The sequence below is a fragment of the Pagrus pagrus genome (assembly GCF_965226575.1).
Source record: "Pagrus pagrus genome assembly, chromosome: 17".
In the NCBI taxonomy this organism is placed as follows: Eukaryota; Metazoa; Chordata; class Actinopteri; order Spariformes; family Sparidae; genus Pagrus; species Pagrus pagrus.
This window is the reverse complement of record NC_140201.1, coordinates 5647845-5668077: the sequence shown is the minus strand read 5'-3', so window position 1 is coordinate 5668077 and position 20233 is coordinate 5647845. Positions and strand designations below refer to the sequence as shown.

The following is a 20233-nucleotide window of genomic DNA, read 5'->3' as shown; positions in this document are numbered from 1 at the left end:
TAGCCAACTGAGCGACAGTATCAACCGTGGAAATACAGCAATGCATCTGGACAGGAACGATGCAGAGCCGCCATGATACCTTGTGTGAAGTATGGGCGCAACCTCCGGCACTTCATGTCTGGCGTTTTCCATAGTAACAGGATGCTAATCCATCTTCTTCGAGTGACTGGTACAGGGCATCATTCATTCATGAAGATCTAGCTTAGCGACTTAATATAGTGAATACCACTAATTATTAGCCGGCATAGCTTACCCCTCTAAAGCAATGGTGGTGCCATCGTGCATCTGTTCTTACAATACTTATTTTAGTTATGCTATTTCTGATGACATGAGATGTGTCACACATACTCGCTTCCCCAGTGACATCCCCATGAAACTCGTGCATGGACATACTTGCCAGCTCTCTTGCCCCCTCCTGATTTCCTCCCCGGGTGACTAGTCTGTGACAGATTCTCACACCTTTTCACCTTTTAGTTATCACCACCTGTTGCTAGCACAATACAGTGTTTAGTCTAGTGTACTGTTGCGCCTCGTCCTCCTCAGTGAGAGACGAGAAAACTCTCAGACTTCCTGGAAAAAAGAGTTTTTGTTTCTAACGGAAAGTTGTGAAGTAAATGGGCATTCAGTGTGTCGATTTTTCTATAGATCACAGGGGTCACCACGATGTCAGTCCCCATTGAGAGGCTGATAAACACAGTGGTGTGCACAGACTCTCTAAGGGTCAGGGGTGAATTATTTTGCATTATCTGCAGAATTAAAAGTAAAATTCAGAGCATTTAACATAAAAATGCTGTAGCAGTGTATTTATTATTTTGTTATTTTCATTCTTTAAAAGTCACCATAATACAGGAAACAAAATCTCTAAAATTCAAATGTTTCTGGGGGAGGATCCTCAGACCTCCTGCTTCTGCTCATTTTGAAATCCTCCCTATTTTTTAAGTCTCAAAGTTGGCAAGTATGCTCGTGGATATGATTGCAAAATAATGTCAATGTCAAAGTTTACCATCGATCCTCAAGCATTCAAAGCTTCAAAATAAAAGCGTTATATGATGCATGTTGGTGAAAGTCTGTGTCTCCTGTTTAAGAACAAGACATCAGACAGATATTATCAAGCAGGTGTCATATTGAATTTTTGACCAGCTGCCTCTTGTCCATGTGGGTCACTCTCAGGCTTAGTGTGGAAGTACAGGCAGGTGGATTACAGCAACATCTGGAGGTGGTTTGGACCAGGACGCAGACTGACAGGGACAGCTGTGCTCCCCTACCCCACTTGCCATAAAGGAGGACATAAGTCACGAGTAGTGTGTTCTGTTCAGCCATTACTGGACTTAGACTGCAACTATGGCTTCAAAGCAAAGCATTGTCCCTGAGAAGCTGTGTGGATGTTCTGGTTAAAAATAGTTTAGAAATAAAAAGAGAAATCTGCGGGCACCATTTCCAACCATATTACAACAGACTAGCAATAAGGACAAACGGGACTAGTTTCAGTCTCTATGTTGGGAACAGTATCGTTCCATCCAGTCACAACAGTCTAGTAATTTTCTTCCCATGCGGTTGCCTACCGTGCATGTCAGTGCGGGCAGCGTTCCTGCTGTGCTGCTCTGGCACCAGTCTGGTGCTCCACGCCCCTGTTGTAACCTCCCGTCCCTCTGCCAAGATCTCACTTCCTGTTACTCTTTTCATATTGTTGGTTTTTGACTTGATGCTATTTGCTTTTAGATAATTGTGCATCCAGAGCGAATGGAAAGTCTGGGTGGAATACAAAGAGGGTGAAGGTTCTTTGTTCCCTGTTTTAATGAAACTTATCTGCCTTTCTGGTTTGTTGTTTTGAGGTTTTTTTCATGAGACGTCTGCTCTTTTTTGTTCTCCAAGGCCACTGCTTCAGTCTGTGTATGTGTGTGGCCTGTTAAACACTATGTTCATGTCATATCAGAAGAAGCAGACACCTCGGCTGACACCTTGACAGTGTTTTATTAGCTTTAAGACACACTTCCAAATTGAGTTTACTTGATGAATTTAATATCCTGCTGCTGATATTCCTCATTTATTGTTAGCAGGTATAATTATTAACATTACGCTGTGGATAATTTGAATTCTCATTACCTCGATTTGATGGATCGTCTTCTATTTTTACCGCTCGTGTTGACACCGGTTCAAAATTCATAACACTACTGGGAGATATCAGATCCCTCATGTACAACTTGTCCTGACTGCTGGGAGTGGAGCTGCCTTTCCTAATCGGCAGCGTCTCCATACACCCATGTCACATGAATATGTCTCAATCTGAAGCTGTTATTCTCGTACAAGCTGTCTTGTGAGGCCCATTTGCATAAGTTATTGCCACAGGTGAAATTCAGCTTCCCCGGGGGCCTGATTGAGAGCGGTCGAGCGGAGCTCCGTGTCATAATGGCAACTGAACAGATCTATTAGTGTAAAAACATGCGGCGCTGCTTTAAATACTCGCTGCAAATATACCCCAGGAGTTTACTCCGTCCGTCTTCGAGCTATTCCGGTTGAAAGACAAACTAAAAAGACTTCTGACATTTAGCTCGGCGAGTGGTCGCTTCAGAAGATTCAAATAATGTGAGGTTGTGTAACTGAATGTCGTTAGTTGTACGACCAATATCTTTGAAGTAAAAGTCACATTTTATCGATGTTCAGTTTCTGGGTTTGGAACAAAGCTCCTGAGGTTACAGATGTTTGGCTGCAGAGTTTATCCTCCAAGTGGAAGATCTGAAATACAGAGGCAGGAACATTTCAGGGTGGAGGGACCTCAAATACAGTAAAACTCTTACTAACAACTCCAGTGACCTCGCCTCAGACTCAGGTGACCCTCAGAGAAGTTTCCTCAGGTCCTTCTGATCTTGGTTTCAAGTACGCATTCCTTTTAGGTTAATTGGTGGTTTTGCTGCCAATTTCTCTCAAACGTTTTGTTTTGAACGTACTACAAGGAACTTTAAACTGGTTTTGAAAGTCTCATTTTAATACTGGTGCCTCTATATGACCTACACAAGCACACAAGACTATTAGTGAGAAGACTGGCTATTATATAGTTATGCTTAATGTCGACCTCACAGCCCGAAGTAAGAGGCTGCTGTGTAGTCTGCTGGTACGGCAGCGTAGGAAAATGAACCACAAAACTATCCTGGAAACCTACACAAACACATAAGTATTCCTGTGCAACCTGATGTAAACATTACAAGACTTTATGTTGAGTTTATCATGTAAAGGTAAATAAAAAAAAAACCAACCATTGAAACTTGTGAACTAAGTAGAGTGAAACTAATAAAGTGATAAGAAACACACAAAAGATTTATATATAAGGAAGTTTTTCCTTTTATTTTTCCCTTTGCTCGTTTTTAGCTTTCAGGTAATCAGTGACCTGTTTCACGAGACACTTACAGTAGTCTTTGTGGTGATCTCATCTGTGTGTTTGCCTTGTAAAGTGCAGCTCTGTCATTAAATCCAGCCTGCAAGGTGGATTTTAAATGTGTTCAGAGTCCCACTCCCCTTTGTTAAACCCTCTTAAACAGGCCAACGCACTGGGAAACCTGCAGCTATAGCTACAGACCTTGTTTTTGCATTTGGACTGTGCAGTGTGTGTGTGTGTGTGTGTGTGTGTGTAAATACCAGCAGGGTTCACTTCTTAAAGGGCTGAGATAAGTTTGTCTTGTGAATCGCTGTTGAGCCGGAGCGTCCACAGAGAACCCCCTCCACACTTCACTTCCAGTACTTGCCTCAGATCAGTTTCATGCAACTTGACCTCAAATTCAAAAATAGTAATAGTCCTCGTGTTATGCATACATGTCGTGCGACTAGAAAATCACTCAGGCGCAGACGCAGGAAATCAGTGTAATCCAGCCAACTGTGTGTGAAAAGAGAAAATGAGTGTCCTCATGTTGTGCAGCAGCCATCGCTAACATCCAGGAACACCTGCTCTTTTCTGGAAGTGTGAACGTATTGAGTCTCAGTGCAGTAATGAAATTCTTCTTACAGTATTGGTGAGCAATAATTAACTGCTTATCGAAGCACTCGACCATCAAGATTTTCACAATGTCAGTTGGAAAACATCGATATTGCAGCAGGAGAAAGTTTGAGATTTTGGAGATGCCGTCAGCTGCTGTAGCAAAAACAGGGTGCAGTCCGTCCAGTATTACTGAAGGTATTTATTGTAGGTAGCAATTGTAATCCCTGAGACTAAAGTGGTAAGTTTGTACACAAAAAAAATTAAAAAAAGTTAGTTGATTAAAACAACTCAACATGTTATTATAATACGCATCTGGGCTTTATAGTGACATTGCTATCAATTGGGCCTATTCAGAAAAAAATGACATATTAATTTGTATGAGATTAAATTTCCACCATATGAATAAATAATAAATAAATAATGCAGATAACTCAGCAATCCAAGCTGGTTTGGTTGAGTGTGTGACCTCCATGTGGCCATTAAAGTGTTGCTGCTGTTGGCTTGTTGTGACGGTCAATCATCTGCTGACATGATCTAATTAGTATCAACGTGCAGACTAAGAGACCCCAGTTTTCTGACAGATTAATCCAGTTAATGGCTGAGTTTAAAACCAATCAGAGAAAGACGTCAGACTGTAGCTGTTGGGACAGATTTGTGGAAAATGTGATTTTTAGCTCCAGTGTTTCTTTCATCCATCAGGTCTTCAGTCTCTCTGCCCTGCTGGCTGTGTGGACGGTTGGTCCAGAGGAAAGTTTCAGTCATGGAATATGATTTAGTCTTCCTGCATGAACAGAAGGTCATTCAAAGAGAGAACGTGTTGCCTGAGGCTGTCTGTGTCTTCTGACTGTCAAGATTATCATCACTATGAAAACTCAAAGATAATGACTGAGACAGGCAGCCTGATCTTAGCCTGACCACAACATGTTTTTTTTTTTGTTTTTTTTTAGTTTATTAGAGTTTTCCTAACCTACAGATCAACAGGAAATTATTTAAAATGACTCAAGTTTATTCTAAACCTCGTTCTACAAGTTTGAGAGAAAACTAGATGCAGTTCAGGGCACTTCAGTATGTTTTGGGCCGTGATGACCTCCACTGACAGAGGACGTACTCATATATTATCTCCACATGTGTTCACACCTACATTTGATCCCACTGTGTTGTGCCAACAGGACGGCTCAGTGTAGATGTAGATTACCCAGGATTCCCCGCTGCAGCAGAATCCTCTCACCTGTCTGCAACTTCACATGAGTTTGTAAGACGACCTGTTTGGTCCATGTTTGTTCACATGTGCAGCTGAAACATATTGTGTGAGTGTATTGTGTGTGTGTGTGTGTGTGTGTGTGTGTGTGTGTGTGTGTGTGTGTGTGTGTGAGAGAGTAACTGGACATGTCTGTAATGTTTAATGAAAAGATTTCATCTCCACAGATTTAATTTTGTCATGAAAAACAACCTTGTTTTCACATTTTCTTGTACTTTATCATAAATAATTCACTTTTTAGGAAATTAATAGATTTATAAATTTGCACAGTGTAAATGCTGATAACTAGTAACAAATATCCATCACAAGTTCACAAGAAACAAAGCAGCACTTGTTTACACTGGAGATGTTACAGTATGATCAGGAAATGTTTCTATCTGTCATCTCAGTTTATTATTTCAGTGCTCACGTGATTTTTTGTTTTTGTGCGAAGATCCTGTGCTGGAATTTTTTGGATTATTTCTTCGAGCTCAATTAAATAAACAGGCTGAAGCACCACAAAAAGAGCTGATTCACTGGTTACTCTTCATCCAGCTACAAACTTGTAAACTGCAACTTTTGACTCTTTTATATGAATAATTAACAAAGGAAAAATGGCACTCAGCAGGGCGCTTACCTCCACCAAGAAAGTTCCTGGATCCGTTCCTTTATCCGGATCCACACCAAAAGATAATGGGGTCTATTCTGGGCTGAGGCACATCCTCCATCCAAGTTTCATGGAAATCTGTTCAGTAGTTCTTGTGATATCCTGCTGAAGAATCAACCAACAAATGGCCCACGTTGTACTTGATTGTGATTGGTAAGAGGTCAATAAACATAAGAAACATCATACTGAAGCCACCAGGAATCTACACATGCCTTTCAAAGTTAGGAAGCTTTTACATCTGAGGAGATATAATGTTCTCAAACAGTCTCCGCTGGTCGTACCACTTCATCTGGCAGTACGAGAGTTCACATTCTCTCCCTGAGCCAAAACCCTCTTTGACGATAAATGACATCAAGATGTAATTGATTTCTTTAGAGTGTCTCCGGTTTCTTACGTGGAACAAGTTCAAGCCTACAGAGAAAATGTAGATCCCGACCATGAACCACCGTAAAGTAAAGTCGGCCTGGCAGAGTCTGCCGGTGGGACAGGACGGAGCGAAGCAGAGCTGCTGTAATTGAAATGGGATTTGTGTTAAAGCGGCGGATTAGTGTCTTCCCAAACCCGGGGAATCAATAACAGCTGACGTTAATTATGTCACCACACTGCAAAATATTCAGTCTATCTTAAAGTGAATCAGAAAAGCTTCCAACCTCATCCTGAGATGTGGTCCAAAGCTTTTATCAATCAATCCCATATTTTCTGAAAGCTTCACTACTTTTAACATTTTTGTTTTTATACGGTCTGTTGCAGAAACTTTAGGCCGATTAATTAAAAAGAATCTCTTAGTAAATAGTTTAGCTATTTATAGCTGCCAACTTTGAAGACATGTCATCTGTGACTGGCATTTGGCATAAAAACAAGACATCTAACAACATAATCAGGTGTTTGGATTGAGTTCCTTCCCTTCTCTTCCTGCCTGCTCCACATCTGCTTTGCTGTCACAGTTTTACAGCTGCTGTCATCGCCCAAAGCGAAAAGGAATCAATGAGGCTTTTAACAATTAACCTCAGTTGATTTTACCGTGTGATGTCAGTGTTTACTTTCCCCACAATGTTTGAACATACACATACAGATGCCATCCGGTGTTCACGGTGCGCCGGGTGAGATATTGACCGGTGGCAGTGACACTATGAAGGATGTCTTTCTAATCTGCCTGTGAGGGTGATGTCACCGGCAGAGAAATCTATCTGGTCGCAGGGAGATTTCGGTCTCCAGGATACAGTCAAACACAAACTGTCATTTTATCCCTCCATGGAGCTCAAGCTGCACAGACGAGCTATAAAAGATACAAAAATAGACTAAAATATCAGTCCAGGGAGTGATTTAGACTCAATTTGTAGCGTTTAAGGCTGCATCCAAGTCTCCACGCTCGCAGACTACGTACTGCGACGTGTTTACCTTCAACACGTCAAGTCTGTGAGGGCGTGGGACCCCGAGGCTAATACGAGCCAGTGATAGACAGGCCTAAAGACCGTTTTAACTGTTCATAAATAATCTCACAACGCCACGCCCATATTGCAATGAATTGTTGTTGAATCAGTGATGTCTGGTGAAGTCCACACCCCAAGCTGATTCTCTGGAGGTCCATCTGGCCATAGCGCGCCCTCCTGTCTGCAAGGATGGTGAAGTCTGGATATGTGGATGCAGCCTAAGAGTTCTGTAGCTCCACATATGTCCATTTGGAGTATTGATTAATTACCTCAATACAAGCAGTCAGTACAAATCATCAATCTGGGCACCTTCATCCCTCAGCCCAACCTGAGTACAGGAGTCGTGCCAAGTCGGACCGATTTGAAATGAAACGTCTTTATCACTGAATTATTGAAGCTTTGTTGGAGGTGATTCCACAAAATATTAACACAATGAGATTTTTGATAAATGGATGGAAATAATTAAACAACAGTCTGGTGAGTTCAGAAAATGACTTCACTTTACTGAAATGCTGCCTTGAAAACCAGGAAAAGAAAACACTTACGCCACATCACAGTATAACTACATCCAAAACTAGCGATATTCAGCCTTAAATCACGATGACAATGTAATACTGATTTATTGCTCGGCCCTGGTATGAGGGCACACAGAGATCCTGGCCTCCTGTGGTCCTGGGCTGTGGAACAATAGTGCTAACACCCTGGTTCTGGCATGCTACAGTAAGCCAGACTAATGCCAGGAATGTCAGTAGTGAGTTGGCAGGCATGTAGTCTATTTTTCAGCAGGGTGCCTGAGTTTGAGAAAAGCGCTGCTGCCTTTTCCACGTATACATGCCCAACTGGGCTGCCCCTCTCACGTGTTAGCTGTAGCTATGAGCAGTGGATATGTGGCAGTGAATCAACAATAACAGCATTTACATTAGATTTGTCTCGCTTTTTCTTCTGATTTTCAAAGTGGAGAAAGTCAATGAAACAAATGGAGAAATGATGGAAATGCTTGTTCATTTTCTTATAAGCTCCTCAGTTTAAAACACTGCAGTTTGGGTCATTTTCATGTTTTTTTCAGTGAAAGGATTAAAAGTACGAGAAAATTATGTCTAAAGGTTTTTTAATCTCAAGCTCATGGTGGCAAAACGCTGCACACACTCATTTTTAAAATGTCTAACTAACGTCAACATCTTCATTCGCTCATCCAAACAGAATGGATTATTTGTTCTCCGGTAATAAACTGTTCGTCAGGCTGACACCAGAACAGCCTCGAGTGGATCTCTGTCAGTGCCCCACAAAGGGCAGACAGACAGCCTGAATGTGTCTCTTTCACAGTTGTAGATCTGAATGATAGCGGGGCCTCAGAAATACATTTTTCATCGTGACACTCTGCGAATTCCTCCGGCGTTGGTGACTCCACGTTACGTAAGAGCTCTCTTTCTTCTGTCTTAAAGTGCCTCGGAGAAAACACACAAACTCTGATAAATGAAAAAGAGCTGACTTGTTTGGAAAAATTCAGGCTCTGTAAATGATAAGAGGCAAACAGTGGGGTTTAATATCTTGGGATGATGAGCGAAGTCTGTTCCTGCTCTTCCTGTTCTGATAACATTTACTGAACACAGCATTGGGTCTCATAAGACGCTGATTGGCTGTCAGGTGTTAAATCGGAGTAACCTCTGTTTTAAATCAATGTGGGATGTGTATCAAACTGCCGGTAACCACAGCAACGGTACTTCTGTTTCATGCTATGTCATCATTCAGTCCCCCCGGTGAAACTATGTGTTAAACTGAATGCGAACTAATTTTGAATCAAAAGCTGGACACTCTTTGAACACAGTTCCTCTTAAGCCTCTTGTCTGTGGTGGCTGCAGAGTTGCCAACCTTTTTTTTGCAACACAGACCACTTTTATATTGGCAGTATTTTTTGGGGAGGATCGGCCGAGTTCTCCACACCCCGTCGCCTCATCAGACAGAGAAATGAGAAAACACAAGGACAAGAATAGGCGAGCATGAAAACAAAACAGCCAAGTGTGCTTTAAGTGTACGAGGAGGAGGTTTTAACTGGTTAGGAAACAGTCTCAGTGTAACACTGATGCCTCTATGTGATCTACATAAGCAAACAAGACCATCAGCCACAAGATTGGCTCTGTCTGTATGGTATTATAGTTAGTCTTGGTCTGTCGCCGGGTCGGATTCCAGCTCTTCCAGGTTGGATCAGCCTGAGGAAAGAGGGAGCTCTGCAGTCTGGTGGGACGGCACTAAAACAAAGTTGTCTTTGTTTCGCCCTTGTGATGAATGAGCTCCTCTCAGAAACACTGTCGGCCTTAAGGGCTGTCTACTCCAAGAACTATAACTGTAAATATTTCATTTTAAAAATTCTTCTGGAGTCTGCACCACAGCTATAACGACAAGGACAGCGGGGAAAAATATCTTCGGGATCACTTTCAGAGCTATTACATTAACAATTCAACAGCCAAACATAATCCATCTGGATTTACAGGGCCGTCAATCAGCTCGATTTTGGGATCATTTTCCAATAAAACAATGTTGCGGAAGTGCTTCAAATGTTAGTTTCTAACTGTAGCCTACCTCTTACTGAGAAACTCTTTTTAGATGGTCTACTCTAGTGACTCAGTTTTGGATATGCAACTTATTAAAACGCTTATATAACGTATATTAGGCCATTTTACCTGAGACATACTGCCAAACGATCTTTGGCGCTGAGAAGAAGCACACTGCTGCAAAGTAACTGCTGCAAAAATAGCCTTTAATAGCCTCTAGAGTTATGCAATTATTATAATGCTTCTTTGTCAGATCATATTGTTTCCACACGGTCTGGTAATAAATGTTCCAAGGCTCTGTATCGGTCTATTACCTGGTGTTTGGACTATTTCACTTTGAGGTGTCCTGATATTAAAAAAAGACTGACTCAACAGAGGAAATATCATTCTTCTATTATCTTTGTATATATGGACATCTATCTGTGTGTTAGTGTTTACATAAACTTGAGTTTGTCCATTTAAAAGTGTGAGAGGAGCAGGGAGTGTCCCAGTAAACAGATTATTTTTAGCAGCTGACGGAGGACTCCCAGGCTGGTTTGTTGTCTCTTTGTTTATGTGTGTGCGGTAACAACTGCACTTGAAGTTTAATATCACTTTAACTATGATGAATGTAGACAGCACAGTAACACCTCCTCCCAGGCTGCCTGAGATTGGTTTATCTCTTTAGCTGCACCCTCTCCCCCCTCACCGCAGAGTGTGCTGGTGCAGCTCCAGCATCCGATGGCTGAACTCCACGGTGGGAAGATCCACATCCCAGAGAGGGGTGGAGACGGTGTATCAGGTCTTCCACCTCTGATTAAGAGGGACATGAGACCTTGGCCGTGTTTCAGACTGAGTTTTGACACCGTCGTGCTGAACAGCTGCGTGGAAAGAGAAACATCGACTCATCTGGGCGTGGAGTCAGGTGGCTCGCTCTGCCACGCACTGACATTTAGCAGGAAACTTCATTTTCTCGGTCCTGTCAAATACTTGAGCTGCATTTTAACCAATTTATTGTGGGGTTTTTTTGGGGGGAAAAACTATTGTTAATCCTTGTACCGAATTCAACACTGCACTTCCTTGAGTTCCCAGCAACAAACTTACAATATCTGAAGAAGATCTGATGAATGATTCTCAAGATATGCAGAGAACAGACAGACAGACGGACAGAGAGTCATGCTTTATAGTCATACAGAGTCTGATAACGTGATGAAGATGAAGTTTCAGGTGTGGCCGGCCAGCTGGTGTGTTGTGTTTACTGCCTGTCATCACCAGGGGCATCGTTTCTTTGGTGTGAAGCTCTTTGCTCTTCTCTCCTCTGCAGCACTGAGGCTGCTCGGCCTTCATTCGCTGTTTTTACTTAACACACCTTCACAACGTGCTGACGGAGGAGACAAGCTTATTTTCACCTGTCACTGTTCAGCTTTGTTGTCCTTGTTTTTAGTTATAGCTCTTGGTTTCTTAAAGCTGATTGTGATGATATGAGGCATGATGACAGTTGAGATTTAACTGAGGTAGCGTGAACCAATAGGGAAGTGTGAGGGGAGACTATTAACGGACCGGCTTCTGTTAAATCATCATCATCATCATCATTTTTCCACTTGGCTTGATTTCAGATGAAATGATTGTCTTTCAGTAGATGTTTTGACTTGTTCAACAGTCATAACTTATATCTGCTAGTGTGCCTGGATCAGTATTGATATCAGTTACACATGTGTGGTCTCTACTATGACTTGTCAAAATGTCTGTTGAGGCGAGGAAGGTCGGGTTAATCCCCAATTACTGCTTCGCTTATTGAATACACAGCATGTAAAAGTCAAAAGTTCCAACCACAGATAAGTTTAAACTGATATTTTTATTTATGTTGCAGTTTGTTTAGGTTGAATTTTTCTGTTTCTCTCTCGTCACAACACTGTGCTCATATTCTCAGTTTTAGACTCAAAAACCACTTGGTTAGGTTTAGGAAAAAAATCATGGTTTGGCTTAAAATACCTGTTTTGGTCGCCAAGATTATGGATGGAGATGGTCTGACTTCCTGTGAAAAACACCTGACTTTGTCACTACAGGAACATCTGGAAACGTCCCCAGGTGGCCTTAAAACTATCCATCCACCGCCTCATGTAAAAGGCGGCTAATAAGCTTATAGCGTGAGCGTGATATGCCACGATTGGTGCAAATGTCAACCTTGGACGTCTTTGCGGTTTGCACAAACACAGACTGCTGACATTATATCCTGGAGACTTTGCTGAAAGTTCGAGGAGTTTGCTAAATCTCGTCTGCATACTTTTCTTTCTCCCAGGTTGTTTACTTCCCTCAGATGAGGTCTACCACTAAAATGATTTAAGCTCCAGATGGCTAACTTTGGTTAAAGGGCCATTATTGGACTGTCATGGGAGAAGGGATTTGAGAAATTTCTGCGTAAGAGCTTTAATTTGGGGAATAAAAGTCCTCGTGAGTCACAGCAGAGTGAATTATTTGATTAACCGGGATGGACCTCTGTGATTTGGGAGCCGCCGCACGCTTTGTTGTACAATTGTGTTCTTGTTCTTTAGAGGCAGCTGAAGATAAGGCAGCATTTTGGGACAGCGGGAATAAAAAAGTAGCATTTAAATAGAGTTTGACAAGAATGAGGGGTTAATCTCTGAGTAAGCTTCCCCCACCTCATGCCCACATAAACTGTACCACACTGTTTATCACCTCCTGCTGTAGCTGGCTGAAACTGGATCCGTGATCTACATCCAGCCTGACAAGCATTCATCGATCTCATATTGATCAGAAGACGTCATTACAGCCCTCCTGAATAATTTCTCGACTGCAGCATGAGGTTGGAGTAAACCTACGGCTGAAAATATGTCACCGGTGTAATGACATTTTGGGCATACAGGTGCTCTACGTTGGTACGAGTTTTCTCACGCTGCACACAATCATTTGGCAGCTCGACTGGGCACAAGTACAAGATGAAGGATCAGTGTGTGTGAGAGGGAGCAGTGTCGGAGGCAGGCTGTTGAATTCAGCAGCACTCTGTTAGAAGAGAAAATAGGCTCTTCTCAACCAGGTGGCTCACGTAAAGTTTGTCCTTTGAACATCCATTTATCTTCTCATGAGCCAAATGTAGCCACGAGTGTCCCGGGGGGTTTTTAATACAGATATCCTCATTTATCATTTTCAGTGTAATGCACGTTGCATGTTTTAGAGTTACCTCACTAAAGCCGCCTTGTTTTGTTTCAGGACGTTTCTAAATTCTGTTATCATGATTTAGTGTCTGTGCTGGTTTGAAGCGTTGTGAAATATTTCAGCTATTCGTCTTTTGTAAGAAGAAGCAGCTGCCAGAGTCTTGGTTTGGTGGAATATTTCAGACACGCAGCACTGGGAACATTACAACCATGTTCACCGAATTGTAATAAAGCTTTGGTTTTTAAGCAGCTTGGCCACTAAGTGCTTAATTAGAAGGAAGACCAACCTTGAGCAGGAAATGGTATTGACTCTGAAACTTGAACCAGTGTGGAACTGGTGCATGAGACCACATGAACATGTGTCCTGTAGCGCTGAGTAATTAATCAGATCACGTGATATTGATAGATGTAGCAGTAGGAGGCACTTTGGGACTGGAGATGTTCCCAGTAGTGTTGTCACGATGTTGAAATTTCTAACTGACAGATTAAGATACCATAAAACTACGGGGTTTTTTTGCGATTTAAATATAAGGAGGCTTGTGTACTGTGTGTTCAGCACAACAGCATCTGAGCTGATTTATTTCTGACCATAGTCGGAGGAATGGGAGGAGGTGGGACAGAGTGGGCACTGCAGCAGCGGGTGTGTCGACGCTCTGTTGGAGACAAAAGAGATCGCAGCTTTGTACCAGTGTGTCAGTCCTGTGTAACACGAGGATGGACTCATTGACTTTATTGACTTTAACAGTTTCAAACATGCAGAATCGTTACGCACTGACTGGCATGGCTTTTTCATGGCTGATGCCGATTATTAGAAATCAAGGACACTGATAACAACGTTCATTTGAGGCAAAAAATGAAAATCTTGGTGTAAGAATTTCAAACAACCAGTGATGGATTTTGAATTTTTTGAGTTACTTTACTTTATACCTCTCTCCACTGCATTTATTTTATAACTTTAGTGACTTGTTATTTTGCAGATTCAGATTAATAAGTGTTTGTAGGTTTGAATTAGTTATTTTATCAGCATTCTGACTGAAATGCAGATAATCAGAAAAATGCTGAATATTGGCCCTGATCATCGTTCTATCGTTCTCCATCAACATTTATGGCAACATAATTCCATTTTCTCTTTCCCAGTATTGATTGTGATACCTGAACTTTGCATAGCAGCGATCCTGAGCACCAATCTGGTACCATTACATTAAAAACATACATTATATATATACATAACTAACCCTGCATGATGTGATATGATTGCTGTCCTTGTGTCTCATTCAGAACTGGAAAATAACACAAATACAAACAAATATAAGTTTGCTGACATGTGTTTGAAGTTACAGAAGTAGCCTGCTGTGTGTTGATATTGTCAGATTAATCTCTGCTTCTGGTATCAGCATCTGAACAACCCTAGAAAACAATAGAAGCAATGCCGGACACAGAAAAAAAAACAACTAACCTACACCTGCACAGTCCTCCACGTCTACACTAAACTGACAGGTTAAATCCATTACGATTAATCCTCGGCTTCATCAGCCTGAACACAAAGGGCTGATTTACTTTTCTCCACTTCATGAAGTATAAGCCTATTACCAAAACGTCAGCGCTGACTCGGTGCATTGTGAAGTGGATGATCGGCGCTGAAAACGCTCTCTGATTGTGCGTTTCACTGACTCATGGATTTCACCTGTAGTCGAGCTGGCTTTCCTCATAATCTTCACCAGCCCGGTGTCACCCTAATTTCTTTTCAAATATTTGAATCGTCACCAATGTCTGGATTGTGTTCAGCTTGGCTTCATGAAGTGAGTTCTGCAGATCATCACAGACACAGAATCTCATTTTACTGCAGAAGAGCAACTGTGCATATTGAACACATTTGAGTCAGTTGGCATGCAACTCTTTCAAGTTAGTTGATTAATGTTCTTAGTTTAAGTGTTTAAATCCACCTGTCAGCTTAAGCTGCCATTTGCTGAAGTTGCCAGGTGCAGCTCTAAAAATTCTTGTCAATCAATACTCATTTTCTGCAGCATCCAAACACTGCTACCTCTTCTTTCCGACAGCGACACACACACTTTATTTAACGCCTCTACAGTCTTTCTGCTTTTCTCTGCAACCAGCCAGAAAAAAGAAGTCGTATAAGCAGCTCAGTCTTGGTTTTATTTGTCTTTTAATGAGACTCTGACATTTTATGCCCTCAGCGTTGTGTCAGTGTCTCCCTGTGGTATCAAAAGTTGTATCAAATATTGATATTTTTCAAGGTATCGTGTCAAAGTCAGTGTTACGTCTTAAGTGTACATGCATACATGCCTCCTGTCAGTCTACTCATACTTGGGGAAATAGCGTTTTTCAGTATTGCTGACTGACGACACAGCATTGTGCCAGCCAGTCACTGGAGGCTTGAGGAGACTGCTGAGTCAAAGTCAGCATAACCTTGACTGTCATCCTCGAGAATAAATCTGCTGAGGATCCGACAGTTTAAACCTGTGTGAGTCTCGGATTATAGACGATAAATACTTAAAAGTAAATGGTTTGGATTCGTATCTGAATATCTTACGTATCATGAGATAATCATAGATGGATTGTACATACAGCTAAATTATCACTTGTGTAACTCTTGATTCCTGCGGGTGGCAAACTCAGAGCTCAGAGTCCTGACACATGAGTCTAATTTTGGGGAATCAGTGGGAATTGTTTGGGAATGATTTCAGCCGTTAACTGACTGTATTGTATTGCAGACTTTTGAGTTGTGAATAGGTTTTAATTGATAACCATGTCACGTTCACAGAGAGACTGTTATGTAATTTAATTTTATTCAAATTAAAGGTTTACTAAAAAAAAGTGCTCTGTCATGTGAGCCGCTCCGAGGTCCAAGGTCTCCTCTGCAGCACTTTTCATGAAAACTAGAGCGGCTCCTCTGGACCAGTGGAGGAAATAATGCTGAGTCACTGACACAATGTGTCCTGAGGGAAGACATATAAACCTCCCAGTCACTTTTATGTTTTGATTTCAACACAATTCAGAGTTTTTTAACACCACATGTCTGCGTAAACTGTTTGTTTTATCTCCCAGATACCAGAGTGGTATTTCATCAGGGCTGTATCTCCGTCAGCAGTATTTCTTTCCCATCACCTCCCACCTCTCTGTCAAAACACTCATCATCCCACACCCTCTGCATCTGCTGCTTCAGGTCAGCCATACGAACTGTTGTGTGATGTGATGGCGGAGCGTGGCCGCTATCGGTGGAGGCACCTCCCTCGAACACCACGAGGATGAGACGGGACAACATCAGGGAGGGGTGAGAGGTGGAAAGGAGGGGGGGGTGTTCTCCTTTCTTTCACTCGTCCTCTGCTGACAGGGAGTGTGTGTGTGTGAGCAGGCAGGAGAGAGAGAGAGAGAGAGAGAGAGAGAGGAAGGGAGTGAGCAAAAACACTAAGCTGCCAACTCCTGTGGCAGCAGCAGAGCAGAGAGGGAGGCAGAGAGGGAGAGAGACAGCCCGCAGTTAGCAAAGAGACGTTTACATCCTCCGGCGTGGTGTTCCTCCACTGAGCTGACCTTGCAGAGCTCACACTCGAGCGAGCAGGGAGCCCGTGAGCATGGATCCTGGAAGGTCTATCCAGCACGAGATCAGCTCTCTCAAAGGTACTCCTCTCGCCTTTTTTTAATATCATGCAGGCTGTTATCATCACCATCATAGGGTTTGCTTCCAGGACCGCCTTGTTTTCCCACAATCCCTCTCTGGCGAGGACTTCCTCATCGTATGAATCAACAAAAAAAGTTCAGTTTTGAAGGCTTCACGGCTGCAGAGTTAAACCTGTGAATTGTAATCCCCTGTTCTCGCCCTGCTCTCTGCATATTTTTGTGGATAAAAGGAATGAAAAGCTTTTGTTCCCCATTGTTTCCAGGCGTGACCGCAGGGGTCAGGGGTAATGATTGTGCTGAGATGTGTGTTTTATAAGCGTGCGTGTGAGATGCTGTGGGAGGCTGCTGCATGCGGCACGTTGAATGCGTCTGCGCCGGGAGATGCAGAGCTGAGCGGCTGCTGCAGAGCGGCTGCTGCTGCTGCTGCTGCATCACCACAGCCAAGTGTCGCCCTGCCCCTCAGCCAGCGGCGGGACTGCGGGGTTAGAGGAGGACATCTGTAGCTGCTCTGATCTTGTACGCTGCTTGCTCAGAGGTTTCTTTCCGTTAGTGTTTACATCAGCACAGTTTGCTCCTCCCACCTCACTCACAGACGAGTGTCTCACTACGTCACTGACACATAAGTAGGAATCCAGTGACATAATAAATGTGATTGTCTCCTTTTTTTTTAGGGCCGTTTATCAAATTAAACGACTGCAGCAATGATTAGTATCTCTGCTATGTTTGGTGACGATGTTTATGTGGTCTTTCATCAGATTAAGGCTGCAATTATTTATATTTTATTATTAATTAGATTGCAATTGATGTTCTGGATTGATTGAATTATGATTAAGTCAATTAGAATCCAAATCTAATCAAACGTGACATCTTCAGATCTTGTTTTGTTGGACCAACATCCCCAAACTCACATATATTCTGTTAACTATCAAATAAAATACAAAATAAGCAAAAATTTATTAATTTTCTGTCGATAAAATCAATTAATCCACTAATCATTTCCTCTCTCAGTCAGAAATCTGCTGATTTGAATACAATTTTGCACATTTCTGGCTTCTATTTTATTTATTTTTATGCTACTTAATATTTGAGACTTATCTGAGGCTTATTTGCTAAATTACAAGATGTTTATTTTATGTGAGGTATCTCTATGAATGTATTGTATTTAGTATCAGAATAGATTTTCTCATAACACCCAACTCTGTTCCCGACTAATGCAAAGAAACTGTGGTGAAAGTTTGTTTGACATAAAAAACAGACTCAGATGCCCTTTTCCCATTATCTGCTTCTTTAAAGTACACAAACTTTTAGTAAAGTACAATTTCTTTATTTGGCATGCAACCAACTGTGAAGATATTCTGAGCCATTTATGTCCCGAGGCATCTTAATTTATTCAAACACTACACCTCTCCTCCCACTCGTCTCCTGCAGGTATACTGTCTGCACTGTTAGTACTTCATTAGATATTCAGGCCAGTGAGAGTGTACTACTTTGACGCCAATCCTTGAATGAGAGTTCTCCATCAGCATCTCACTGAGAAAAAGGATTAACAGCAGACTGACTGACGTACAGAGACAGAGAGCCTCCAATTTGAGGAGACAGACTCCAGCCAGCCTGGTGAAACTGGCTCAGCCTGAAGGAGAAAAGCCTGTCTGTGTGGAGCTGAGGTTTGTCTGGAGAAGTCTGGCCTGGCGAAAATGTGGTAACACTTTGGAAGAGCTTTCCAGGCAGTAGAGACATTTAAACGATCCTGGAGAGGGATCTGAAGAAGTCCTACCCACCCAGATAGGCTGAGAATGTTTTCCCCAGGGCTCCGGAGACAAAAGCCTCCTCGCTTCACCGAGCGCTCCCAATGGAGTTACTTAATATGTTGGACACTGCTGCTTACTCAGTGCAGCTCTGTTCATTTGTAAGCATGTCGTCACCTCCACACCATCGCTCCCATTGTTGGTTCTTGTCAGCTATTTTCAGGCACTTGGTACAGAATAAGCTCTTTAACACAAGAGTCTGTTGATGAACTTCTGTTTGTGTTGAGGCAACCAGGACCACCATTGCTACGTGGCCTTGGTTACTCACCGCTGACAGCAGAATTAATCCATTTAAACAGCATGATGCTGCTCTGTCTTTTACCTCACCAGCTCTGGGTGTTGACCCAGATATTTTGGGCTCATTTCAGGCTTCTGCAGATTCCAAGGAGCTGCATTTAGCACGTCGTTGAATGATTGAATGAGACCCCACTTGCATGGAAGATATTGATTTTTCTTCTTTAATTTCTTACTTACTTTGAACTTTTTCTCTATATTTTTGCCATATGTTATGTTTTTTCATACTCCTTCACAGGGCTCCACACAATTTTTTAATTTTTTTTTTACCACCGGTCCAAAAAACAACAAAAAAATTATAATATGTAGAAATTCTACATTAAAATGTCTAAAAGCAATTAGGTTTTTGTTATGAATGTGTACATACAGTACATTATCCCAAGGAGAAATCCACGAGTCTATGTAAAGTACGGGGTGTCTCATTCGGTCGCACATTTCTGCTGCAGTCAGGCTGATAAACAGGAGTGAAGATCGATCCACTTCTTCAATCCCAAGAGTTAAAAAGTAATCCCTGAGCTGTCCTCCCTTCAGTAAACGGCTCTGGATCAGAATCTGATGTGACCGTTACTGTTACTATAACTACAGTGACAGCATGAGAAGACGATTGTCTCTGTGTGGTCAGCGCTCAGTTTGTCATTTGCTAAGAGATAATTATACATTGTCATAGATACAAAAAGGAGAAGATCTTTGTTTGTCCCAAACACATTTTCTATTGTCCCGGGCCAATCTTGGTCTCAAGGACTGCTTTTGTCTGTTGCCTGCTGCCAAGTCTCCCTTGCAGAAGAGGTTTCCAACCTCAAACGGGCTTACTTGGTTACATTTTTATTCAAACCTTTCAATTGTTTTTAATCTAACAACAAACGAAACTTCAACACAGTAACAAGAACAATGTGAACACAACCTGTGAGCGAGCAGCCTGTTGGCACTCTTCACCCGTTTTAACCTTTGGCCTTTTTGGAGCTCTTCCATCAGTTTTGTCTGTAGCTTTGTGTTTCTCAGCACCCAGTCTACTGCAGGGTTTTTATCTCGCCCTTATCATCATGTTTTCACCAACACTGCACTGTCGTGAATGATGCTTCCTGAAGGTTAAGTGCCGCTGAAAGGAAGACGGCGGGGCTTTCAAGCAGGGCAGGTTCAAACGACGGATATCCAGTTAAAAAGAAGTTCGGGGCGGGGGTCGGCGCACTTCACCTCTCAGCAGTTTACTGTTACAGATGCACATGGCAAAGAGGCAAAGTAGCTTCCTGACATTCAGCAGTTCACTCTTGAATTCTGCAGACACTGAATTCTTACAGCTACTTTGATACTTTGTGTTTTTCCATTCAGACAGGTGCAATATGTTATGCAGTATTATTATTGTTTATATTATTTTATTTTTTCAGTAGTCAAGCAAACAGATTAATAGGAATATTGGGGCACAGATCACAGAAAACAATCCTTGTCATCTGACACAGCACTATATTTCATTCACAGTTCTCTGAATACTTTGAGTGTGT

General features: G+C 42.1%; 1 protein-coding gene across 11 annotated transcripts in view; it reads left to right on the top strand.

Annotated features, from left to right (window-relative positions):
* The window catches only part of pleca (plectin a), a 108132-nt gene that overhangs the window by 13651 nt on the left and 74248 nt on the right, over positions 1–20233 (top strand). Inside the window, exon 1 of one of the 11 annotated variants that reach the window (XM_084379327.1) lies at positions 16438–16638. The exons of 9 other annotated variants lie outside the window; for them this stretch is intronic. In XM_084379327.1, the coding sequence (XP_084235453.1) occupies positions 16593–16638 (46 nt within the window). In that variant the 5' untranslated portion in view covers positions 16438–16592. Of the gene's footprint in view, positions 1–16437; positions 16639–20233 lie in introns of those variants that run through there. One more of the 11 variants, XM_084379332.1, reaches the window with a different exon arrangement.